The sequence below is a fragment of the Phaseolus vulgaris genome, chromosome 6 (assembly GCF_051622355.1).
Source record: "Phaseolus vulgaris cultivar YP4 chromosome 6, ASM5162235v1, whole genome shotgun sequence".
Lineage (NCBI taxonomy): Eukaryota > Viridiplantae > Streptophyta > Magnoliopsida > Fabales > Fabaceae > Phaseolus > Phaseolus vulgaris.
In genome coordinates this window covers 18987290-19014021 of record NC_143503.1, presented here as the reverse complement: position 1 = coordinate 19014021, position 26732 = coordinate 18987290, and the positions used below count along the sequence as shown (strand labels likewise).

The following is a 26732-nucleotide window of genomic DNA, read 5'->3' as shown; positions in this document are numbered from 1 at the left end:
ATACAAAAACATGGTCATTCCATAAACTACACAAATTCAAATCTTTTCATTTTTGGATAAAATATCTCTTTGATTGAACACACTTTTAGCAAGTATGTGTATTCTAAAGATTTATTTATTCATAATTAACTATTTTAAACAAAATATGTTACTAGTTTAATTTGTTCATCAATGTGGTTGAATTGTGATTCCTTGTTAGGACTGTCGTCGGCGACCATTGAGCCTGTGCCAGAGAGCAGTGTGTCTACAGTGGAAGAGAGAAGTCAGGAGGACCACTAGAGATGGTGGAAAATGGGGTTGAAGGTTATTTCAAACGGCAAGTCATTTTACGGAAATTTCAAAACTCATGGTATTTTACTGAGGTTTTTAAACCCATGGTATTTTACAGAGGTTTTGATACCCATAGTATTTTACGGAGGTTTAGCGGGGGGAAACTACAATCCTAGGTAAATGACTTAATAGAGGTTTTAATCATGGATAATGTAAACGTAAACTCTCATTAAAACCATTTTTTATTGTAGTGCTTTGTGCAATCCACCCTTTGTCCCATAGTCCAAACCACATTTTCTCCCTCTGTCGACCACTGCTGCCTCGTGCAGAGCCTACTTGACCATGCAAACCATGGCGTCGCTACTACTTCAGAGCACGACCTCCCCCCTGAGGATGTCCAACGTGACCCTAGCGGTAGGGTCATCATCCAACTTCTTGATAAAGGGTAAGTCATCCTATATTTATATTTATTTTTTTCTTCATATTACAAATGTTTGTAATTTGATTTGTTTGTATGGTAGTTGGACAACAAATCATTATGATAGTGAGCCGTTGGACACTGCATTCGGTCTCAATTTAGAGGCCCCTATCATCATTGATGATGACATGACTGAGGAGGACCAACTGAGATGGTGGACTAACTTTAAGGTAATTTTAATTTTTAATTGCAATTTATACAAATCAACCAAAATGGAAAGACATTATTCCACTCCAATGTTTTCTTATTTTTTTTATAAACACTTGGGCCCTTTAGGATTACTAGCAAATTAAAAAATTCTATGAGTTCAAAGTCAGAAAACGACTTTGTGACATGTTAACCAAATACAGGGCAAAGACCGTTTAATCTACTTGGATAGGCGAACAAACATGGGTTGAACTTCTGAACTATTGGGATACTAAAAAGTTCAAAGAAAAATCAACTCAAAATAAAATGAATCGGGCTTTAGCTTGGGGTGGAGCAGGTCGAAAACCACATTCAGATATTGTAGTGATCTTAGTAACTACTTGTCACTTTCTTACATGTAATTCATTTTACTTCTATAACATATACTGCTTCTAATTGTACAATATTATTAGGAGCGTAACATGGTCTTCCCTTGAACCTGATGAACTCTTTATGTCAGTCACACAAACAAGAAGGGTGATTGGGTTGATACTCGTGCTCATAAAACTTATGTAAGTTATTTTTCTAATTTTTTTAATATTTTTATTGTAATTTCCTAGCATTTCGACCTCCTAATGAGTGTGTAGGAAAACAACCATAAGCGCTTGAAGACCCTTCAAGCAAATAGTTCTTAGGGCTTAACCTCTGACGTCCACCAAGTAGATCCAGCAACCAAGCTTCAGGCTTGGAAGGAAGCTGTTGGAGGGAAGAGTAGACGTTGAGTTTATGGTACAACAAACTTGGCTGGTAACTTCCGCCAAGGAGTCTTTTCCCTCACTCAACCCTCCTTCTTTGCTTCCAATGCCGCTCACTTTGATTAGTTGGTTGAAAATCAACAACTTCATGCAGAAATTAATATATATAGTTAAAAGTAGGCATACTTGGAGGACAAAATGAAATAGATCAAGGAACAACTTGTCACAGTGTTGCAACAACGTCGCGATGCTTCCACTAATACAAATCAATTCCACCACCAGTATACTCCAAAACATGATGACCAATCCCTTCCTTGAAGTACATCCTAGATTGTAAGCTTAATTATTTAACATTTCTATTATATACCGCATGTTTCAGTTATTTACATTGTTTGTATTGTTTTTATAGATTTTTATGGATCACAACTGTGTTTATACTACTGCATGGGAGACTTTTATTATGAACTTTTTTAATTACTTTTAGTGCATTTCATATTTTTATTTTTATTACTTTTTTTTATGTAATTGTATTATGCTACATTTCAAATTCTAGGACTATTGGTTAATTTTTAATTTAGAATTATATTTTATGTTTTATTTTATAATAACATTATATATTTAAATTGCTAAGTTCTATTTTATTTTTTAATGAATTAATTTTAGAATAAAATTTCAATATTGGAATAGGTGGCTTTTAATATCTAGTTTGAGTTGAAATTGTCTGAATATTTGAATAATTTGGATGACTTTAATATTGAGTTTGAAATAGAATTATCTAGATAATTTACAAGTTAAAACTATCTACAAAAATCAAACAAAACTGGAACATTTTTTTCCAACTCTTATGCATCGCTCACCCCATACAAAAAATTATTAATCTTTTATTTTATTTCTAGCTTCCATTTTTGTGTAGGTCAACCAACACTAGTTTTTTATTTTCCAATGTTTTTCTTCTAATTAAGTGTCGACTTAACCAAAGCAACAACATATTTATTTTATTAAGTTATTTTCTTTGCGTGGACTTGACCCACACAAGGTTTTCTCTAACTACATTTGTGTCGATTTGGCCAACAATATTTCATCCCCAAAAGCGTCAATCAAGTCGATGATATATAATATTTTTGAGTTAGTCATACATTGACTTGACTGACCCACACAAGTTGCATCCCTCTCGCTAACCGACGCAAGATCACGTTGTTTCCATGCTTTTTTCGTGACATTTAATCGTCAGTTTTCTTTATTTGCATCCATTTTTTACTAACATAAATCTTTGTTTTTCTTGTAGTAGTATCTAAAATAAATTTTATTATTAATAAAAAATTACAAACTAATTTTTAAATTGGTATCTAACTAATTAACAAGTTTCTACCCTCTATTTTCATATTACTTTCATGTTACTGCAAACAAGTGAAAACCATATCTCTTTCATTTATAAAAATTTGTACAACCTTCTTATGGTGATAAAAATTTGTACAATTTATTATAAATCATCATCAATATATCACTACTTACAATTAGTTTTGTCCAATAAAATTATTGAGGGGGGTATAGTGTGATATATTTTCATAAATAAAAGGATAAAAAATATAATATACATTTTTCTAAATTAGAAAATAAAATCAATCATAATCATTTAGTTTCCAAAAAACAATAATAATTTAGTTTCCAAAGAAAAAACATCATAGTCATGTAGTCCTTATCATCTCTCCATCGTTTTGTAACTATTGCACTTAAAGAAAGAATAAGCTAAATGAGATACAAGTGTATATCCTCATTGACACACATTCAAATTAATAAATGAAAAATATAGTAATTAGATAAGTATATGATTATAGTTAGTGTTATTATATAGACACCCATTTAAAACCAAGCAACTAACCAACAACCACTTCTTCAAGTCTAGCTCAACTATTTCTTTTTTTTAATTTAATTAGTTTTTAAAATATTTTTTTGACATTTGTTGTTTTTGAAGAAATAAAAAATAATTTTCACAAAGTTTAATAGTCATAGATGACAAATAACTAATTAATATAGTATAAATGATTTCTCAAGCAGCAAAGATTCTTACTATTTTTCTTTCTAAATATATATCTAGAAGTCAAATTAAGGAAGAGGTAGTAAGACATGATACTATATTTACTAAAGCTATATTTTTTGTCATAATTAAATAAGACTAACTTATTAAACTGAAAATCTGGTTAATTGGTTTAGTGTGTGATCTATTACAACTATGAAATTGGTCTCTAATTATATTGGAAAAATTTATTTATTTATTTTAAATAAATTATTTTATGATCTTTTTTTCAAAAGCTTGTCATTTAAAAAAATATAATTATGTATTGTTAAACCATAAATCTAAGTATTATAATATTAAGGTATGTATGATTTGTATGTATATTTTAAATGTAAAAAACTAACGAAATGTGTTATTATTTAATTTAAGTATTATTAAATCATGATATTATATTTTTAAGTGTTATTTTATATATTATTTAATTGACCAATGTTTTTAAAAAAAATATCAAAAAGTAAAATAATGACAGTAAACTTAGGTAATGATTCTCCTTAATTTGTACGAAACAACAACTCAGCACTTCAAAGGTATTGATGATAATGATAATAAATTTATTATCATTGTGTGAAATATTAAAAACGTAAAGAGGAGTTCGTTAATTTAATGTATAGTGTACTGTTAGTTATAATTAGTTTTCTGAAATATTGATTGAACTTAAAAACTCTAGGTAGACATCAAATAAATGTTAGCCATCAAATGTCAACTAATTCAAATCAAATTATAGTATCAAATTTATTGGTTTTGTACTTTACTCTAGGAAGAGTTTTGTTAAGAAAATGTTAGATTAATTTTAAAATGCTTTAAATAGTAAAAAATCATGTAAAAAATAGAAATAAATAAAAGTATTAGGGGGAAGTTAATTGGTATTTTAAAAAATATTAATTTGATAAATAAAACTTTAAATTATTTTGAAACACTTGATTACCAGATTATAGTACCGAAGTTAATATAGCTTTTTTCTTTCAAGAAAATGTTAAAAAATTAAAGATTATCTAATAGTGTCTTTCAATGCTTTTGAAAACCAAAACCTCTCTTAAAATATGTATGAAACAAAATTCACTATTCTAATATTGGTTATCCAAAAAAACAATATAAATGAGTAAGAAACTTAATTTATATATATATATATATATATATATATATATATATATATATACTTTTAATTAATACTTAGAACTTATAAAAAATACTTTAATTTTTTCAAAATTTTATGCTATTATTTATTTAACGTAATTTTATAATTTATTATTATTATTATTATTGGTTTAATAACAATTTCGTTATAGTTAATTGTTTATACCTCAAGTTCATTGAGATAATATTGATAAAGTCAAAATCACTACATCCGAGGTATTGTCTGCTTTGGAGCTTTGTCACGGTTTTGTCCTTAAAAAACGCTTCGGTGGGTTAAGAGAGGAAGATGTATATAAATTGTCTGTGACCTCGACTCTTAAGCGATGTGATACTATATTAGGCGTACCAGAACAAGCTCCTTAGTTAAGGACTAAGGGGACGAGTTTTCAATTCCCACAGACGACGTTAATTTTTCGACCTCAAGTCCGTTGAGATAGCATCACTATGGTCAATCACCGCATCTGAGGTATTGTTCACTTTGGAACTTGAAGATCCATCATGGTTTTGTTTTTAAAAGGCACCTTGGAAGGTTTTAAGGGAGGAAGGTGTATATAAAGTGTCATTAGCCTCAACTCCAAAGTGAAGTGGGACTATTGGACATACCAAAACTAGTCTCCCAGTCGAGGGCTAAGGGAACGAGGGTTCCTTTTTGGAACCACTTTTCCATTCTCTTGGGGAATGAGAGTTCGTCTTTGGAACTTTGTTTCGTCCCCATAGACAACGTCAATGTTACAACTTCAAGTTCGTTAAGATAGCATCGCTAGGGTCAATCACCGCATATGAGGTATTGCCTGCTTTGGTGTCATGGTTTATCCTTAAAAGGCGCCTCAGTGTGTTAAGTGGAGTCCAAATTCTGATAACTCGACCGCCCATGTTTTCATTCTACCGGCTAACTCTGGCTTCTGAAGGCCTACTTGATAGGATAATTATTTCGGGCTATGATGCCAAAGCTTAAGAAATAATGTCTAGGTCTCCGAGCCGAGAATACTAGAGCAAATACCAAATTTTCAATAATTTGGTATCTTTCTTTAGCTGGTTGTAATGTTTGGCTAGTGAAAGTTGTTGTCGTTTTTATTTTTCATAGACTAGGACCGAGCATACCATCGAGAAGGAAAAAACAAGGTAAAGAATCAAAGAGGAATGTGGGGGTGAACTTACTAGTGTTGGTAAAGACACAATATCCCCTTTTAACCTAGTAAACATATCTTCACACTGTTGATTCCACTCAAATTTCGTTGCACCTTTCATTGATCGAAAAAGGGCCTTTGCCTTCTCCGCTTTTTTGGAATGAACCAAGATAGTGAAGTGAGTTTCCCATTTAATTGTTGTAGATACTTAAAGATGGTCAGACTTCCCGTACTTGTGATTGCTTCACATTTGTCCGGGTTCACTTCTATTCCTCTTTTTGTGATCAGGAATCCTAAAAACTTACCTCCTTCCACTCCAAAAAAACATTTATCTGGATTGAGACGCATGTCATATGCCCGAATTTGAATGAAAACTTTCTCCAAATCAGCTAGATCATCTTCAGCCAACGAGGTATTTACTTCCATGTCATCGACATAAACTTCCATGAATTTGCTTATTAGATCGGCAAAGACCTTGTCCATCAAGCATTGATATATAATTCTGTGTTCTTAAGACCAAATGGCATAACCTTGTAGAAAAGATTGGCACCATTAGTCATGAACGTCATTTTGTCTTTATCTGGGGGATGCATCCTAATTTGGTTATATCCCGAGTATGCATCTAGGAAAGTGAGGAGTTTATATCTCGAGGTATTATCTACCAAACAATCTATACTCGACAAAGGATATGTGTCCTTTGGGCAAACCTTATTAAGGTATGTGTAATCAATGCACATTCTCCACTTGTCATTGGTTTTTCTTACCATGACCACATTGGTAACCATGTGGTGTAAATGACTTTTCTGATGAAATCGACATGAAATAGTTTTTCCACCTCTTGGTCTACTACTTCTCGCCATAGTTCACCGAGATTCCACTTGAGTTGGGTTATTGGTTTGGCCTGTGGCAAAATGGAGAGTTGACGACAATTGAAATCAGGGTCGATATCTAGTATATCAGTAGGGTTCCATGCAAATAAGTCAACATTTTGAAGAAGAACATCTTCAATATTCTTCCTCGAGGTTCTAGAAATGTTCTTCCCTACTTGGGTGACTTGAGTAGAATATTAGTCGATCTGAATATCGAGCATTGACTCATCAAAACTAGGAGGAGTATTATAAAATTTGGCTTTGGGATCTAAGTCAACTTCTTCATTTTCTAACAAAGTCTTGTTTCGTTCCTAGAACTTCAACATTGTTTATTTGCTTAGGTGTCTCTAACTGCTCGGGAACATAAACTATAGGCTATGTTTGAGTGTTGTTTGATGCTACTCCCTTGATAGAGTAGGGTACAACTTTTAGGCTTTAAACATAAGATTTTCGTGCTATCTGTGAATAAGCCTTTATGTTATGATCTGGTTATTTGCAACCAGAAAATTCATGACCACGTGAGGTGTGGAGACTACAATGCCGAGATGGTTAAAAGTTTAGTGTGTGATGATCACATTGTATAAGGTGTCTGCCTCAACTAGGATATATTGTATTGTTAATGTACGGTGAGTCACACTAGTCCCAAAATTGGTAAGGAGATCTATGTATCCTCTAGTTAGCTCACGCAAAGCCGAGAAGTGGCTTGCGATAAGATTTGATCGAGCTCTGTGGTAGATCCATCTTTATGAATGTTGACCAGTACAACATGTCAGCCGAGCTTTCTTGATCAATAAGTATTTTGGCCACTCGCCAGTTTTCAATAGTGGACCATGGGATCATCATGGTCGAGGTCATTAGGAAAAAAGTATGCATATGTAAGTGATAGAAGAAAGAGTCTGAGATTTTAAATAACTAACTGTGTTGACACTCCTTAGGTGTCCTTTTCGGGATGACTTTGTTCTTCCTTCGCCTACAAATTCATCGGCGATTGTACACACAAAACCTTTATAATCCTCTTGATCCTAAGATTGCTCGATTTCTAGGACCGTTTGAGGAAGGGGATTAGGAGGCGCCACTTGTTGTGGAGTGCCTCTGCCCCTCCCTTAATGTCCCCTTTGGAAACCACAACCTCTTCCTCGTCCACCTTCGCATGCTCATCTTCGACCAGCTTGATTGTTCTGAACAAAATGAGTCAAAGCTCCTGATCTAATAAGATCTTCAATAAGGTCACATACTTTATAACATTCTTTGTAGCGTGACCCTTATTTTGGTGATAGCTACACCTTTTGTTGGGTTTGCATGCAGAAGAGAAGGTGTAGGTTGAGGGAGATAGACGAGATCCATCACAAATGCTTCCTTTAAGAATAACATGTTGAGAAGTATTAAGGGGGTATACATTTCATATTTCCCTACACGTTTCTTTTTTTTTCGAGCTTCCTCATTCTTCTCAATACTCATATACTGAGCAGTTCGTACTTATAACTCTTCCATATTATAAGGTGGCTTCACATACATAGTATCTGAAAAAAGTTTTCGGCGGAGTCCGACCTTGATAGCATGGATCATAACAGTCGAATGCAGATCGGGAATATGTAATGATGCTTTGAAAAACCTTGTAAGGACTTAGCTTCCCCTTGTATAATATGTTGTAATGACGGTGAAGAGCAGCAAGGACATGCTTGCTATCAGCGAAGCGAGTTGTGAATCTTTCACATAATGTGTCAAATGAGTCAATGAAATTCGTAGATAATGAGTAGTATCATTCTAAAGCCACACCTTTTAGTGACCGATTGTGAGAAGATTAGCTTGAGTGAAATATGCTTTTACGTGTGCATTAGGATCATTTGTTCAAATTTGTCCATGCTCGGCCACCTCAAAGAATTACGAAATTGAACCTGCATAATCTCCCAAGTGAAAGGGTGAAATGTGTTCAAGGCTTGTATCTTTGCATGGCCGCTTGCTGGAGGAAGTACTATCCTTGCCCTTGGCCGGACTGGGTGACTTGTGAAGGTGTTCGAGCTATGGGAATTAAAGGTGTCTGTGATAGTTGTCGTTATTCATTCCATTGTGTTGGATGTTGTGTTGGATGTGACTCCCCTTCTTGTTTGGGAGCATGCTGGTGTGCATATTGTTGAACAATCCGAGTTTGCATCTCATGTCGAAGGGCATGCATCTCCTCGTGTTGTTGTTGTTGACAAAGGTTGTGAAGCTCTGTTTGATGTAAAGTCTGCATGTTTTTCATCTCCTTGCGTATTCTAGTAATACATCCTTTACTGGATTGACATTCCTTTGCATGGCTGAATCTATATGTGCCTTAAGAGCTTCCACAATTGAGGAATCCATCTTAGGTTGTGATGAACTGATTGACTTTTGACTTCTGGTTAATACCATAAGATATAGTGGTTTGGGAAAAGTTTTACTAGGATCCACGGTAAACGTTAAATGTTCTTATTAGATTTAACGAGAACCTTCAAAGATGATTCGTTCAAATTGTCGATGAAATCCAACCTTTATTTGTTACCAAATGTCAAGTGGAGATCTACCTACAAAATACTTTTATAGATAGATCAAACCACGTCTCTTAGTATCCATTTAATTATAATTTTAAGTTGTAGGAGTATATCCATGACAACTTATAGCAATTATACCGTTACTAACAAATATTTGTGATGCCACGTATGATTGATAATTATATATTAAATATCATTTCTTATCCCAAATTATTTGAGATTAATTATAATAATATCTCAAATTTATATATTTGACTACCACATTAATTAATAATTTTTACATATTTATTATTATTACTATGATGGATTTAATAAGAATTTTATTATAGTTAATGTAGTTTTATATATATATATATATATATATATAATATATTGTTAATAATATGAATTTAGTAATAGTTGAATCATTAAACTTAAATCAATATTTTAATCAGTTGAATAATTGTCTACTTTTAAAAACATTAACATAATAAATATTTTGTAAATTAAATATCATATATATATATATATATATATATATATATATATATATATATATATAGATGCAATAAAAAAAAGGTGGCGTAACAACGTGCATAAAATATGTTTATATATTTATTGATGTTAATACTTTATTGCATTGTAGAAGAACCGGAGGTAGTGAGTAGTCTCTTTAATTAAAAAGGGTAACCAATTAATGCACATAGCTCTCTCTTTTTTCACATGGTTGGTTGAAGTAGGGTTGCATTTTTTTTTTCATATGAAATTTTGAATGTGTTTTTAGTAACTTATTATGATTTACTTTGACCAACTAGATTAAATCAAATAACTTTCTAAATAATACAAATTTACAATTTTAAAAATTAAATTAAAAGTTTTAATAAAAATTTAATTATCTTTTTATAAATTTAAATTATAAATACACAATAATATATTTTATTTATAAAATACAAATTTTATGTATAGTAAGATTTATGTCATTTTACATTTACCAACTAGTTCATTAACTAGTTTTATCCAATAATTTTAATCTAATAAAATCTTTTACTAACTCAAAACATATAAATTTTAAAAAAATATTATTTAAAAGTTAATTAAACTATAAGTTAACTTATCACATAACTTTTGATTAACACACTTTTTTTTGTTCAAACATATTCTTTCTTGTTTATTATTTAAATTAAATAATGTTATATATTTTTAATTGTCTTCTTTATGCTTATTAAAAAAAGAAAAACACATATAATGTCCACATGAAATGTCGTGAAAATAAAGAATAAAATTCAAATACACTTTCCTTTCGAAAAACTAAAAAAATAAACACACTTTTAAATAATATAAATAGAGCAAACAGATATATTTATTTTATTTTTTATATTTTTTTCTCTTAAAAATATAAAATTATTATTTATATTATATTATATATATATATATATATACATATATATATATATATATATATATATATATATATCATGTTTGCATTACAGTTAAAAACATGCTTTTCAGACTTCTAATGATAAACATAGTCCGAAAATACGTTGAATTGAAAGTTAATATATATATATATACATATATATATATATATATATATATATATATATATATATATATATACATATGTATATATATATCATGTTTGCATTACAGTTAAAAACATGTTGAATTGAAAGTTAATATATATATATATATATATACATATATACATATATATATATATATATATATATATATATATATATATATATATGTATATATATATCATGTTTGCATTACAGTTAAAAACATGCTTTTCAGACTTCTAATGATAAACATAGTCCGAAAATACGTTGAATTGAAAGTTAATATCGTGTTTGTTTCCTACGATTTACCGTGGTTAAGGACAAAAGAGTGAGTGACTTAGTTGTTTGTTTCCGGACGAAAGCGGGTGAGTGAAAGTTTGGATTTGAGTGTATTACGAAGTGGATTTTAAATCTAACTTAATTTCATAAAATCACCGGTTCATGAGGTAAGGTTTATAGTTACTTATATATAATGAATTGTTCTTATTTGTAGTAGATGTAAGATCTCCAACAGTGAGAGCATTCTATTCTCTTCCCCTCTCACATGTAGTGATTTGGGACGAAAGCCTGATAGGCATGAATGAATTTACTTAAGTGTCCTTCCTTTACGTATTGTTCCTACTGCCATGTAGGACATTATGTTTTCGTTGAAAGAGCAAAGCATAAGCATTGTGTTAGTTGAGAGGAGAGCAAATAAATGGAGGAAGAAGGAGGTAAAATAGAAGAATGGGAAGCAGAGCACGCTCAAGCAGAAGGGTGACTATGGGTACTCAAATGACTATACCACTTTTTTCTTCTCGAATTTTCCCCATGGATAAGGTGAAGTGGACATGATGAAGATTTTTAAAAAAAAGGCTAGGGTGAAAGAAGTCTTCATTTCTCGCAGGCTCAATAGATGGGGGAGAAGATTTGGGTTTGTGAGGTTCTTTGAAGTCAGAAACGTGGGACGCCTTGAGAATGAGTTGGATAACCTATATACTGGAAACATGAAACTCCATGTAAACATCCCAAAGTACCGAAGGAATCAGATGGAACCCCCTAAGGAGGTAAGGAGGGTCTCGAGACCTCCCTACATGGAAAGACAGAGAGACAAGGGGAAGAGTAAGGAGATATGGGTGGAGAAGAGAGGGAAAAAGTCTTTTGTAGAAGTTCTCAAAGGTGAAGAGCCACAGGAGAAATGGAAGGGGGTAGTAATAAAAACACAGTCACATGTACTACCTTGGATGGAAAGAAGTGTTATTGAGTAGTTTAAGGAGGGTATGGACTTTGATCAGCTGGGGGAGGAATTCGTGAAAGGAGGTATGCACAACATCATAGTAAGATTTCTGGGAGATAACCTAGTGCTTATGACCCCTAGAGAAGGAGAGAACATAGGGGATATTATTAAGCTTAATAGAGACTGGTTTGACATTATCTTCACTAGCATTAAGCCTTGGTCGGTCTCTTGTGTGGCAGACCATAAAGTAGCATGGGTAAGATGCTATGGGTTACCCTTATTGTTCTGGAGTAAGGATTGATTTGTAAATGTGCTAGGAGAATCGAATGAGTTGGTAGCGATTGATGCATCCACATTATCTTGGGAGAACCTGGAATATGCCAGGCTGCAAGTTCGGTCTAGGCTGAGGTGCAACATTAGGGTAGTGAAGAGCGTGCGGATCAATAACCACACATGCAGTATACTCATCGAGGAAGAGACTCTTGAAAGTCACGGAGGCTTGCACTTGGCTAAGCACAACGACATCGACTCCGACAGCGTGTCCTTTTCGGAAACTTACGTAGAAGAAACAACTTTATCCACGAAAAGTTGTGAAGAGGGGGAGAAATTGGGGTTTGGGGAGGTATTCCGACCAGCAGGGGAGGAGGAGGGAGGAGAGACGGCGGTGGATGGCGTGCAGAGCTCATACAAGACAAAAACGCCACTTATGGAATCATCCTCAAAAAGTAAAACGTGTCAGAAGAGTGCTCCTAATCCTTTCATGAATAAAGAAAGTATAGGTCAGAAGGTGGCTCAAGGAGTTGACCTAGATCTTAACCCTACTCAAGGTTGTGCTTTTTCACATCATAGTGTTGTAGCACATGCTGAGTTGGCTAAAGCTGTGTTGGATATTGAATGTTCGAGTATGTTGCGGGAACCCGCCCCTAGCCCGACCCAAGTTAGGGAGCTGGAGGCCCATCTTTATGAGGCTCGGGTACCACTCACAGCCCAAGTTGAAATGGGTGTTCCAGAGCCAGGGTCTACGCAAATGGTTAGTCGACAGGGACATAATGGTAATGACCTGTGTGGCTGCATAAGCGAAGGTAAGGAGGTAGGCGTGAACGAGGTAGATGAGGTTAGTGGCGTAGGTAATTCAGAGTCGGCGCAAGCTTTTCTGCCGTTGACGGTGGTGAATGCGAGCAAAGAGGATAGGGAAGCAGGTGGGTGTCTAGAGGGAGGTACCCCCGAAGTTGTCATGTCGCAAATGGTAGGGAAGAAGGACGCAAGTGCGGAAGCAGATTAACCACCCCTTCACAAAGCAGAAAGTCGAAAGGTCTCTTCGAACTGGGAGACTCCACCGCCCAACCAAGGCGGTCAGTAAGAATTTTGTCAAGGTTATCGAAAGCAGGGGCCTCTTCTCATGCAAGGAATAGTATGTGTTCGGACTCTATATCTGATGGGGACGTTATTAATTGCAATCTTCGTTTCTGTGAGCCTTATTTTTCGGATGAACCATCAAAATTATGGGAGACTGGGATGCAAGCTGGGCTAAGATGTTAAGGGGATGAGGAGGAAGTTATCAAAGAATATAATTGCTTTGAAGAAAGGGATACAATGTTTAAGTCGAAATATGACGAGGGTAATAAGGATGGTCATCTATGTTGATAGTAAACATGAATATTAGAGGTTTGGGGGGAAGTACTAAAGCTAGGTACTTGAGTCACATTATCTCTAGTGAGGGAGCAAATTTTGTATGTATACAAGAAACAAAATTGAGTGTTCTTTCGGATGCAAGGTGTTTTTCGTTGTGGGGGAATAACAATGTGGGGTGGGTACATTATGGAAGTGACAATGGTAGTGGAAGTTTGCTCTCCATGTGGCATAAAGAAGCATTCAGTTATGATACACATGTGATGGGGAAGGGGTTCATTGCTGTTTTTGGCCAATATAAAAAATCAAATTGCATGTGCGTGGTGGTAAATGTTTATGCTGCTTGCTCCCTAAGCGAAAAGATTTCCTTGTGGGGGAAACTGAAAAATATGAAAAAGGCTTCTTCAGATATGGTTTGGTGCTTCTATGGCAACTTCAATGTTGTTAGAAGGCGCTGTGAAAGGAAAGGAGTTAGCACACAACCAATCAGGTGAAATGAGAGGGTTTAATAACTTCATCGACTCCAATCTTCTGGTAGAACTACCGCTGGTTGGTAAGCACTTTACATGGTTTAGCTCAAATGGGAAGGCCAAGAGTAGGCTAGACAGAGTTCTAGTCACCGAAGAATGGATGCAAACCTGGCCTATGAGCAAGCAGTATGTGCAGAGGAGGGAGGTTTCAGACCATTGTGCCCTAGTGGTGAAGTCCATGATTAAAGAATAGGGCCCAAAACCTTTCAGAACCATTGATGCGTGGTCTTTGGATAAGGGGTTTGCTGGTTTTGTAAAGGAAAACTGGAGTTTGTATGCAGCACAGGGGAACGCGATCACGGTGGTTAAAGAGAAGCTGAAAAGGTTAAAGGGTGATTTGAAGCTATGGAATAGGGATGTTTTTGGTAATATTGAGATGGCCAAGAAGTCCATTTTGCAGGAATTAGAGGCTTTGGACTGCCAAGATTGTAGTGGCTCCTTGTTGGAAAGTGAGAGGCTGCAAAGACTCGGCCTGGTCAAAAGACTGAAGGAAATTGATAAAAAAATTGGAATCCCTCTTATGCCAAAAAGCTAGAGCTAGTTGGTTTAAGTATGGTGATTCTTGTACTAAATACTATCACTCTTCTTTGAGATTGAGGCGCCTTAAGAACGAGGTAAAAGGGGTAGAGGTGGGGGGTATCTGGTGTGAGGAACCCTGTACAGTCCGTGCTGAAGCTAAGAAGTTATTTGAAAATAGATTTAAAGCCACTAGAGACTTTGGCGTAAGACTTGAAGCGGTAGAGCTTAAATCCCTATCCCATGAAGACAATCTGAGTTTGGTAGCAGAGTTCTCTGAGGAAGAGGTAAGGGATGCGGTGTGGCATTGTGAAGGCTCAAAGAGTCCAGGACCTGATGGCTTTAATTTTAACTTCATCAAGAATAATTGGGAGGTTCTAAAAGGAGAGATTGTTGCAGCATGGCTAACTTTCACTCTACAGGTCATATACCCAAGGGTTGTAATGCCTCTTTCATAGCCCTAGTCCCTAAAGTTAGGGATCCAGTAACGCTTGAGCAGTATCGTCCTATATCTTTAGTTGGGGCAATGTACAAAATTATCTCAAAGGTTCTAGCTGGAAGGATGAAGAAGGTCTTGCCTTCTATTATTCATGAGAGTCAATCGGCGTTTATAAAGGACAGAGGGATTCTTGAAAGCGTGCTTATGGTAATGAAGTGGTAGAGGATCTCAGGAGGGGTGGGAGGAGTGGGTTTTGCTTGAAGGTGGACTTTGAAAAGGCGTATGACTCAGTCAGTTTTGTATTCCTCTATGATATGCTTCATAGAATGGGGTTCCATAACAAGTGGATTAGTTGAATCAGAGGTTGTATGGAAAGCGCCACAGTCTCAGTTCTTATTAATGGGAGCCCTACGGAGGAATTTAAACCTTCCAGAAGGCTAAGGCAGGGTGATCCCTTAGCTCCTTTTCTCTTTGTAGTGGTAGTAGAAGGTTTAGCTGGCTTAGTAAGACAAGCTTGCGAGGATAGATTGTTCACCGGGCTTAAGATTGCTAGAAAGGAAGTTGAACTGGGCATTCTCCAGTTTGCAGATGATACTGTGTTCTTCTGTGAGGACTCCTATTCAAATGTGGTGACCTTGAAGTCTATCCTTAGGGGGTTTGAGATAGCTTCAGGGTTGAAGATCAACTTCCACAAGTCAAAGTTAATAGGCATCAATGTGCACAGGAATAATCTTGCTTGTTACACAAAGACTTTGAATTGTACTCAGATGGGACTCCCGTTTAGCTATCTGGGCCTTGAAGTTGGAGGTAATCCAAGAAAAAAGAAGTTTTGGGACCCTGTGTTAAACAAACTAAAAGCAAGACTCAATGTCTGGAAAGGGAGGTTTTTATCTTTGGCAGGAAGAATATGCCTAATAAAATCGGTCCTTACCTCTACCACGCTCTACTATTTGTCCCTGTTCAGAGCACCGGTTGTGGTATATAAAAGCATTACCAGAATTCAAAGGAGATTCCTGTGGGGTTGGGGGAAGGAGAAGGAGTCGATCTCATGGGTAAGCTAGAAAGCACTGTGTAAATCGAGAGAGGGGGGTGGTCTAGGGTTGAGAGATATTCGAATGTTTAATTCTGCTTTGTTGGCTAAGTGGAGATGGCGCCTTACGGTGGAAGAGAAAGGGAGGTGGAAGGACTTGTTGGTATCAAAGTATGGCTCAAGCTCAGAAGTAGTGCATTCCCCAGGTAAACTTCAATCCTGGTGGTGGAGAGACTTGCACAAAGTTTGTGGGGAGGGGGAAGGAGACGGATGGTTTCTTAAAGAAGTTGGGTGGAAAACAAGATGTGGGAACAAAGTGATGTTCTGGGAAGATGTATGGAGTGGGAATTCTAGTCTTAAAGACTTGTACCCCAGACTGTATTCAATGTCCTTAAACCAAGGGCAAAAGGTAAGCGAGGTTGGTGAGTGGGATGGCGTGGATTGGCGATGGTGCTTAAGGTGGAGGCGTGCTAGATTTGAATGGGAATCCAAACTGGAAGAAGAAATGATAAGTCACTTATCCACAATTCGGCTGTGTAGAGAAGAGAAGGATGTCCAAGTATGAGGGAATGATGGAAATAGGTGCTTTTCAGTGAACTTTGCCTATGAATGCTTGGCCAAACAAGTAAGTGGACCACATCTTGATGTATTCAAATACCTTTAGAAGGCTAAAGCGTTCCCAAGTGTTGTGAATACGGCATGGAGAGCACTGACGGACAGTCTACCAACTAGAGGAGGCTTGAGCAAGAGAGGGGTGATTATGAACACTACTCTGTGTGCCTTATGCCAGACCAAGGATGAGTCCTGTCAACATATCTTTCTGGAGTGTAATCGTGCTATGAGTGTATGGCTAATGTGTTACAAATGGGTTGGCATTCTGTTTGTCCAACATGAGGACATAAGAACCCACTTTGAGAGCTTCCATTTGTTCCAGGTTAGTAGCAAACAGAATATGGTCTGGAAAGGGATTTGGACAGCAGTAATAAGGTGTATCTGGGATCAAAGGAATGGGGTGGTGTTTAAGCAAGGTGTAGTAGATGCGGAAGAGATGTTCCAAAAGGCCCAAATTAAATCCTAGCTTTGGTTGAAGTATAAATCAACCTCATTTGACTACTCCCTAGTGGATTGGATCCTGAACCCGATGAGTTGCATTGAAATTTTCAAGTAAGTGGGTGGGAAGCGTTGAGTGGGAGGTAAGAGATGTTGTATGTGGGAGTGGACTGCTATAACGCTCTATATAGGGTGAAGAAATGACCTCCTCCCTTGTAGGAAGGCTAAGGTCTGGTGCAGAATCTGTGGCTATTATAAGTATGGTAAAACCTCTTCGGTAATTATACTGGACTAGCTGGGTTATGTGGTCTGTGATGAACCAATCTTGTGAGGACTTGTTGGAGTATGGTGGACATAAAACATAGATGATGGATGGGGTCGTTCAAATGATGCTCTGGGCCCTGTGATGTAGTGGATTAATTCTGATTGATTGCAGGTAATAAATCAATTGCATTGCCAACACCTACGGAAGATGACTTCTCCAGACTAGACGTTGCACTGAGGCCTAAAGGGAATCGTGTTGTGTACTGTTATAAATGTCATGGTGTTGTCTCAACTAGGAACCTGGTTCGGGAAGTAGTCAAAAAGAATGGTTTGTTGATGTAGCAGATGGAGTTGGGTGACTTGGCTTGTATTAGGAGTGGCCATGTTGGGCAGATTGCGGCTGATGCAAGGTCATGATGGTGTGCAGTGTTTTACAGAGAATCGGTTGTTTATGGTGGGAAGTATATGTCTGGCAGCAAATAGAAGGGATGAAGGGTGATACATATTGAAGTGCTACTGCTACCACTTGTCTAGTGGTTGCTGCTTATATAGTTACCCTTCTTGGCAGCTGTTAATTCAGGGAGTAAGTGAAAGCTTTGCAATACTGCAGTAGTGACCATGTCACATACGAAGAAGGAAGAAGTAAGAGGGTATGGTATCTGTCTAGTAGTAGAGGTGGGGTTGGCTAGTTGGCGTGTAGGATGTTCTAAGAAGCAGCTAGCTTTCCATTGTAACCCCTCTAGTGTTAAGTGAATTAATTTGTAACTCTATTTTATACTGTTGTTCGCTTAACTTTAGAGTGATTTTGGTAAAGGGTTGGGATACCCCTTAAGTGTCTCTAATTATTCTATTAATTTATTGTTGATAAAAAAAATAAAAATAAATGGAGGAAGAGCAAGAGACATAGTCGTGGTGCGTGGTGTAAGTGTGCTTTAGGTAAGTATGATTGATTCCTTAAATATTGAACTAAGATAATAATCGATTAAGCAATATTTTTCTTACCATAATTATTATCCAAACATTCTTTTGTAATACATAATCAATGTAGTGTTTTTATTACAATAATCGATATTGGAGACCACGATAAGCAAAGCATAATCGATTATGTCTATTTTTTTGTCATGATCGATGGAGACCAATGTAAGCCAATCATAATCGATTATGTCTATGTTTTAAAGAGATAATCGATGTTGGATAACATTTTATTACTAGCATAATCGATTATAATGTTTTTAAGCCATAATCAATATGTTGGATACCCTTGTATGAGTGACATAATTGGTTATCCAAATGTTTTGATTTTTTATTATTATTTATGTTTATTTTTTTTACTTGTAGTTTGCACTATAAGAAAATGATTAAATAACAACCAAATTTAGAAAAAAAGTAACTATATTAAGTAAATTAGATACTATTTTAGAGACTAAAAAATTATTGGTATCTAAAGTGGTTATTATTAATAAAAATTTATAAAGTAGTTTCTAAATTTATGATTTACGGTTAGATTGGTATCTAAATTAGTTACCAAGATTTTACCTACTAACTACGTATATTCTAAATTAGTTTCTAAAAAACTAATAAGGACTAATTTAGAATATAAGTAGTTAGTAGCTAGAACCTTGATAGTTATAATGATTAGATATCAATTTAAAAACTACTTTGTACACTTACCTCTAACCCTAAACCTAATCCTAATTGTACACTTACCTCTAACCCTAATATTAATACTAATCCAAACATAATATAAAAGTTTGCATGAATAAATGGTTGGAAAGGTGCATTATAAATGATAGGTCGCAAAAAAACTGTTTATAGGAAAATATCCTTAAATTTATTATCAAAGTTAAAAAGATAAAATTTTCATATTAATGATAAATACATAATAAAAAATACATTTTATAACTTAAAGAATATAAGAATGACTCCACAAAAGTCATATAATTTTTAGGGAGCTAAAATATAAACCAAATATATTATAATATTATTTCTAATATTCTAAGACCATCTTATAAAATTTTAAAAAATCATTTAATTTAATTTTCTTAGGCCTCTTTAGGGCCATTACAACCTTGCAAACCGCTTCACATTGGACCCTGCCCTTAATTTCCTTAAAACTGAATAAATAAGGGGTTGTTTGGAAAGTTTGGGGTTCCAATAATTGTGGTTCAACTTGGGGGCAAGCAAGAGGAGTTACTTTATAAGGTTTTGTAGTTATACGTTATTTTTTTTTTTAAATTGTAATTTTATTTTAATGTAAGAGTTCTATAACATCCACACATAAAGTCTTTAATCTTATCTCCAAACATATTTTAATTTTTTTTTTTATAAAACTTAAGTTTTAATCTTATATACGATATACTTTTAATACAATACCTGAGAGGTTAAGTAAATAAATGCAGGTAAACAAGTTTTCCATTTGGCATATGGAAAAAATTAAGTAATTAAACATGTACTTAATTAGTCACAATACAATAAAAACATCAAATAAAATCAATTTTAAATAAAAATAATAATTAATTGCTATAGTAACTAAATTAAAAACCATTTTAAAAATTAAAAAAAAAATAGTTTCTAAATTAATTTTTATTATTGTTAAATGATTTTTAAATTGATATCTAATTAACTACCAAGATTTTAACTACCAATTATTTATATTCTAAATTTGGTAACAAAAACTTTGGTTGTTAATTAGATAACAATTTAGAAACCATTTAACAATAATAAAAACTAATTTAGAAACCAAATTTTTTTCTAGTCTCTAAAAGTTTCTAATTTAGTCATTATAGCAATTAATTATTATTTTTTTTCTCTAAAATTGGTTTTTATTTCATGATTTTCTTGAAGTGTCAGTATACTTTTTAAAATTAAACAAAAAAAATAATTAAATGATTAAATTTATGTAAAAAAAATTAAAAACAAAACTTAAAAAAAATGCATGGATAAAATATGTAATTAAACCTAATAAATATGATTAAAAAACATAACTTGTGGTCTTTATGATTTGTAGGTGAATTTTGGTAGAAAAATGGTTGTCAACTTAATAGAAGCTTCAGAGGCAGCCACTGACAGTTATGCTACCTAATTTACAACATGAGGAGAGAAGAAATTGAAGTTTTTGTTGAAATTTAATTCTTACTTAAAGAACTTTTCACATGTTAGTGACAGAGGGGTCCCATTAAGGATAAGTAGATAAGTGATTGCATCAATATCTGCAGATTTTTTCTGAAGCTATAAATGAGGTGGACTGGTAAAAAGAAGAAGATGAAGAAGAAGAAGAAGAAGAAGAAACTCTCATTGACATGGAAGAATGCTAAAAATGTATTTTTTTTCTTTCAAAAACAAAAACAATTAGCTTTGTTTTTGGTTGAGATATAAGTAGATGCAGGAAAAATATATGAGAAAAATGAATAAAACATAGAGATTTTTTTATTGGGAAAAATAAATAAGAAAGAAAATGAAAAAAAAAATTGCATTCAAAATAAAATAAAAAATTAATAATAATAATAATTATTATTATTACTATATACAATCTTTATTACTATTAAAGAATAAATTTGTAAAAAATAAGTCATGTTCTTGATTTTTAAATGAATTCTCTTAAAATTTTAAATATAATGATAAATTATGTTACAAATATGATATATCTTTGACACTACCTTTTTATATACTTGACAATTGCTTTTCATAATAATAAATATTCTCATAAAATAATAATCTATGAAGTTATAAATTGAATGTAAGTGAAAAATGAGAGTTTCAATGTATTATTACTCATAATGAAAAGAAAGAGATGATGGAACATAAGATCGTACTGAAGTAACTTTTTTTTCTTTTCTTTTTCACGAATTTATTAGATGGATTGAATTGTTGTCACTCATTTTAATTTAACATTAAAAAGATACATGGATTTAATTGTTGTCACTTCATTTTAACTTAATATTTTTTAAAAAAATTACTAATTTTCATCACATTAATGTTTCTGAAACTATATTAGACAACCTATAAATTTTGGGAGGTTCTTTCCTACATACAACAATTGAAATCATGTATATTAAAAGTAAGTCTCAAATATAGATATTTTTTTTACTATATGATAGAAATTGAAATAATGTATTATTTATAAAATAGCACATTAAATCCTAGATCCACAGCAGAAACTATAACCACTTGATGAAGAAATTTCAACCCTCTTTTTTTAAATGAGTGGATCATCAATTAAGCCTTCAAATGTTTCTTCATAGAGTGTTATAGTTTGATCTTCCTCATCTTGTGAAAAAATCCCTCAACGTTGCTTTACATTTGAGAGGTTCATGCTAGTTCAATAACTAATAAACACTATAAGAAAATTATAAAATATAAATAAATTTTAGATAAAAAATAATTAGTTAACACTATAAGAAAATTATAAAATATAAATAAATTTTAGATAAAAAATAATTAGTTGCTATAATAATTAAAATAGAAACTATTTAAAAAACTAAAAAAAACTTAGTTTCTAAATTATTTTTTATTATTGTTAAATAGTTTCTAAATTGATATCTAATTAGCAACCATAACTACCAATTATTTAGATTCTAAATTTGGTAACAAAAACTTTGGTTGTTAATTAGATACCAATTTAGAAACTATTTAACAATAATATAAACTAATTTAGAATCTAAAATTTTTTTTAGTCTCTAAAATGGTCTCTAATTTAGTCATTATAGTAACTAATTATTTTTTGTTTCTAAAATTGATTTTTATTTCACGATTTTCTTATAGTGAAACTTCATTTAGGTATTTAGGATCCAACTTTTATTTAGGGATTTTAAATTGTTCTTCAACTAGGAGCTTAAGATTAGGTTGAGTGAGAATTTAAGATTAAGTAAAATGGATTAGGAATTCAAGATTGTGCTTTAGCGGGTTGATTAGGATTAAATTTTGATAAGATTTTGGAATTCAACGAAATGAGTTAAAGATTTTGGATTGTTCTTCAACTAGAGAATTAAGAATGAGTTTCACTAAGATTTTTGGATTAAACGGATATTTACAAAAGAAAACGGAGAAATGATTGAGATGCATTTATATCACCATTTAATTCGTAAAAAGTCAAAATATAACATTATTTCAACCTAACATGCACTTACACACACTTGTATTATAAAAATAAAAAATAAAACGAATATTTTATTAATGTCCGTTAAATTTACATTAATCTTTTATGTAATAAAAATACCTTTTTATATATTAGAGTGAACTAAATCACCACAAACTCTTTTTAAAAAATATTTTCATAATTCTAACTTACCAACCAAATACTTTACATAATAAAGAAAATTAAAGACATCAGCACAAAACTTTGCATTGTCTAGTTGTCTAAACCAACTTTATTAACCTCTCAAAGATCACTCTTTTATCATAAAGTACTCCATTGTTTTAATAGACTTGTAGTGAATGGAATTGCTGTGGCTCATTCTAATTTAATATTAAAAATATTGCTTTATTTAGTTATAAGATTAACTTAGTTTTAAAATTAAGTTAATAATATATATGAAATTACTTTAAATTTTATTATTTTTAAAGATTAAAGTAAGAGGATCACACTTTTCCACTATTAATTTTGAATATTCCTGTCTTTAACCAAATTTGTAGGAGGTGTGTTGATAAAAGAAAGAGAAAGATAAACATTAACACTTCTTTGATTAAAGGGAGTAAGAAAAGAAAAGAAACTAATGAGAATTAAAAGTGAGGTTGTTTGTATGGTAGACGAGAGAGTAGAAAATAGATGGAAAATTTATAATATATGTGATTGATGTAATGGAATAATTTTTATATATATTTAAAAATAATTTGATGTAAAATAATTTTTAAAATATAAATTAGAGTTAATATAAATTTTAAATTAAAATAAAAACTTATTATCAAATCTGAATAAATAAATAAAGTATATTCCAAAATATAAATATATTAAAATAAATTATTTTATGAAATATAAATATAAAATAAATAATTTTATTTAATAATTAATTTTATTATATTATAATAATATATGTTAACAAAATATTAAATTATTTGATTTCATTTATTATTTTAATGTTTTCCATTTTAATTATCATTTTCATAACAAAAAATGTGATGTAATAAAATATTAATTATTTATTTTATTATAATATAAAATATAATAAAATAATTATACATATACATAAATACCTATCTACTTTTTTCCTAAATCAGTCCATTTTATTGCAGAAATTTTTTCACTAAAAGAAAATATATCGATTTCGCGTTTTTACTTTTGTTTCCATCCGCATAAACAGGGGATTAATAGATTCAAAGAGAGGGTAAAGGTCATATTAGATTTATAAAAAGAGAAACTATTTTTATACAATAATGTAAACAAATTATTATAAATTTTTTGTCATAGCTCCAAATTACTCCAAAAGAAAAAACTATTTGAAATAGTCAAGATTCCATTCTGTTTTGCACCTATGCATTTTAATACTATATATAAATGTATTCTCTGCAATCTTTCTGTTCACAGAAACAATCACTCACTAAACTCTCAGCTTAACTCATCCTTTCTTGTTATGTTGGAGTTGGCATAAGCATTGGAGTGATCAAAGAAACTCAAAAAATGGTGTCCTCCATGGAGTTCCTAAGGCTTGCAAATTGGCTCATGAACCAGGTTTTTGTTAAATCATGTTATGGAATAGCAAGGAAAATTAAAAACCATGGTTTTCAATGGGGTGATCTTTCATCTAAACCATTGCAACAACCTTCCTCATTCCCTAATATCATCAAGTGTGATTTGGAGGGTAGAGGGTCTCAAGCCCTTGTTTGTGACTTCCACAAAGTCCTCTTAAGGACTCATTCTTTCTTTCCTTATTTCATGCTGGTTGCCTTTGAAGGTGGAAGCATTTTGAGGGCATTTCTCTTGCTTTGTTCATGTCCTATACTGTGGATTCTGAACTATGAAATGAAGCTCAGAGTCATGATCTTCATCTCCTTTTGTGGACTCAAAGTGAAGGACATGGAGAACACTTCAAGGGCAGTTTTACCAAAGTTTTACTTGGAGAACCTTAATCTTGAGGCCTATGAGGTGGTGGCTTCAGTAGGGTCCAGGGTTATCTTCACCACTATGCCTAGAGTGATGGTGGAAGGGTTTCTGAAGGAGTATTTGAATGCTGATGCTGTTATAGCCACTGAGTTGCACACTGCTGGTTGTTACTTCACTGGTTTGCTCTCCAAGTCTGGTTTGCTTGTGAAGCACAGTGCCCTCATGGATTATTTTGGAGATACAAAACCTGACCTTGGCATTGGTAACACAAGTCTTCATGATCAACTTTTTATTTCTCTTTGCAAGGTATCTCTGAAGCTAGCTACTGCTTAAGGTTATAGTATGTTAAAATTACTATTTAATTAACAGCTTATTTTAGCTTCCACATACTGAACTAGAGAAAAAATATAGAACCAACATGGTGTGATAAATATTGAAATTGTATATAAGAAAAGGTCATTTCATTAAATAAATTTCAATATTTTGAGGGATTTATCTTTAATTCTTGGTCCACTAGAAGATCTCAGATTTGATCAAGAATATAGAAAAAGAAATGTTTATTTCATTTAGGTTTATTTTCTTTTGAATATTCTTTTATATTTTGTAGTAAAATGAGAAGATTGACTCTTTTAAAATAGCTATGTAATTTGAAATTATCACGAGGGTGTAAAAGAATGGAAGATGTGTTGTGTGCTCAGAGAAAATAGTTGTTTCTATATTTTCAATTGTATTTTGAGATATGAATATAAATATAAACGAAACACGAATAATTGTATATGATCTTCAATCTAATGTTAATTTTTTCTTAATTTCAAATAATGAAACTGTATACAAAACAGAAACAATAAGTTCCAATAAAATTTGTGTACCTACACCAGGTATACTTTTATTTCACCTTCTGCCATATTTAATTTAGATGGTACAAGATTATTAAATAAGTGGGTACAAGATTATTAATTAGTTTCCAATGCATCCAACACCATTAATTCAATTTATGCATCTTGTCTATATCTTGTTCTAACTGAATGGTAATGATAGGAGGCTTATGTGGTGATGAATGAGGGAAAAGTGATACCAAGGAACAAATATCCAAAGTCCTTAATATTTCATGATGGAAGACTAGCATTCTTGCCAACTCCTTTAGCAACACTCTTTATGTTCATGTGGCTTCCAATTGGATTTGTGATGGCCCTTTACAGAATTTTTCTGGGTGTGTTCCTTTGTTTCAAATTCACAATGGCATTGGGAGTGTGGAGTGGGATAAATCTGAATTTCAAAGACAATAACCAGCAAAAATCAAAGTCAAATGAAGGGGTGCTTTATGTTTGCACTCACAGGACTCTCTTGGATCCAATTTTTCTTAGCTCATGTTTGGGGAGGCCTTTGACTGCAGTCACATACAGCTTAAGCAAGGTGGCTGAGCTTATAGCCCCTATTAGGACCATAAGACTCACAAGGGACAGAAAACAAGATGGGGAGACTATGAAAAGGTTGCTTAGTGAAGGGGATTTGGTGGTGTTCCCTGAAGGAACAACTTGTAGGGAGCCCTATCTGTTGAGGTTCAGTTCCTTGTTTGCAGAACTAGCTGATGAGATTGTGCCTGTGGCAATGAAGGCTCAAGTGAGCATGTTCTATGGGACAACAGCAAGTGGCCTAAAGGTGTTGGATCCAATTTACTTTTTCATGAACCCTAGGCCTAGATATGACATTGAGATCCTTGAAAAGGTTCCCAAAGAACTCACTTGTGCTGGGGGAAGGTCTAGTCATGAAGTGGCAAATTACATACAGAAACAATTGGGGTATGCTTTGGGATTTGAGTGCACCAACCTTACAAGGAGGGATAAATATATGATGCTGGCTGGGAATGAAGGGGTTGTTCAAGAAAAGAAGGGAAGAATATTCAGCTAATGGATATGGGGTTTGTCCTTCATTTGAAACTTCATGGAGGTTTTAATTCCAAAATTGTTCAGTGTAACATCATTTTTTTTTATATAGTTTTCTTATTCTGTATAATGTCAAATCCTTCATGTGTAGAGGCTGAAGTGAGTTAGATTTTCCATGAGAAGTTTGTACTTCATTTGAAATTTCATTGGGTTTTAAGGGAAAAGTGTTTGTATACAATCATATATTTTTACATA

The 26732-nt window shown here is 33.0% G+C and overlaps 3 protein-coding genes across 3 annotated transcripts; all 3 read left to right on the top strand.

Moving 5' to 3' along the window:
• The first annotated feature begins 13752 nt into the window (after positions 1-13752).
• Positions 13753-15233, top strand: LOC150027251 (uncharacterized). Its single transcript, XM_090303897.1, has 4 exons — positions 13753-14219; positions 14305-14385; positions 14470-14708; positions 14791-15233. The coding sequence occupies exons 1-4, from the start codon at positions 13753-13755 to the stop codon at positions 15231-15233; spliced, it is 1230 nt and encodes a 409-aa protein (XP_090160023.1).
• Positions 15234-15582: 349 nt separating this feature from the next.
• Positions 15583-17917, top strand: LOC150027250 (uncharacterized). The gene is made up of 5 exons (XM_090303896.1): positions 15583-16021; positions 16179-16266; positions 16362-16803; positions 16909-17178; positions 17855-17917. Exons 1-5 carry the CDS (start codon positions 15583-15585, stop codon positions 17915-17917), a joined length of 1302 nt encoding a protein of 433 aa, XP_090160022.1.
• A 6140-nt stretch (positions 17918-24057) lies between these two features.
• LOC137831132 (glycerol-3-phosphate acyltransferase 1) lies at positions 24058-26732 on the top strand. Its single transcript, XM_068638680.2, has 2 exons — positions 24058-24900; positions 25633-26732. The coding sequence occupies exons 1-2, from the start codon at positions 24172-24174 to the stop codon at positions 26500-26502; spliced, it is 1599 nt and encodes a 532-aa protein (XP_068494781.2). The 5' UTR covers positions 24058-24171; the 3' UTR covers positions 26503-26732.

Excerpts from the sequence above, each read along its gene's own strand:
- LOC150027250 (XM_090303896.1), top strand. The coding sequence starts at position 15,583 with ATGGAAAGCGCCACAGTCTCAGTTCTTATTAATGGGAGCCCTACGGAG. Across the intron at positions 16,022-16,178 it reads TCTGGGCCTTGAAGTTGGAG|AGCACCGGTTGTGGTATATA; the intron begins GTAATCCAAGAA and ends GTCCCTGTTCAG. Across the intron at positions 16,267-16,361 it reads AGAAGGAGTCGATCTCATGG|ATGGCGCCTTACGGTGGAAG; the intron begins GTAAGCTAGAAA and ends GGCTAAGTGGAG.
- LOC150027251 (XM_090303897.1), top strand. The coding sequence starts at position 13,753 with ATGAATATTAGAGGTTTGGGGGGAAGTACTAAAGCTAGGTACTTGAGT. Across the intron at positions 14,386-14,469 it reads ACCTGGCCTATGAGCAAGCA|AACCATTGATGCGTGGTCTT; the intron begins GTATGTGCAGAG and ends AAAACCTTTCAG. Across the intron at positions 14,709-14,790 it reads TAGTGGCTCCTTGTTGGAAA|CTAGAGCTAGTTGGTTTAAG; the intron begins GTGAGAGGCTGC and ends TATGCCAAAAAG.
- LOC137831132 (XM_068638680.2), top strand. The coding sequence starts at position 24,172 with ATGGTGTCCTCCATGGAGTTCCTAAGGCTTGCAAATTGGCTCATGAAC. Across the intron at positions 24,901-25,632 it reads TTTTTATTTCTCTTTGCAAG|GAGGCTTATGTGGTGATGAA; the intron begins GTATCTCTGAAG and ends TGGTAATGATAG.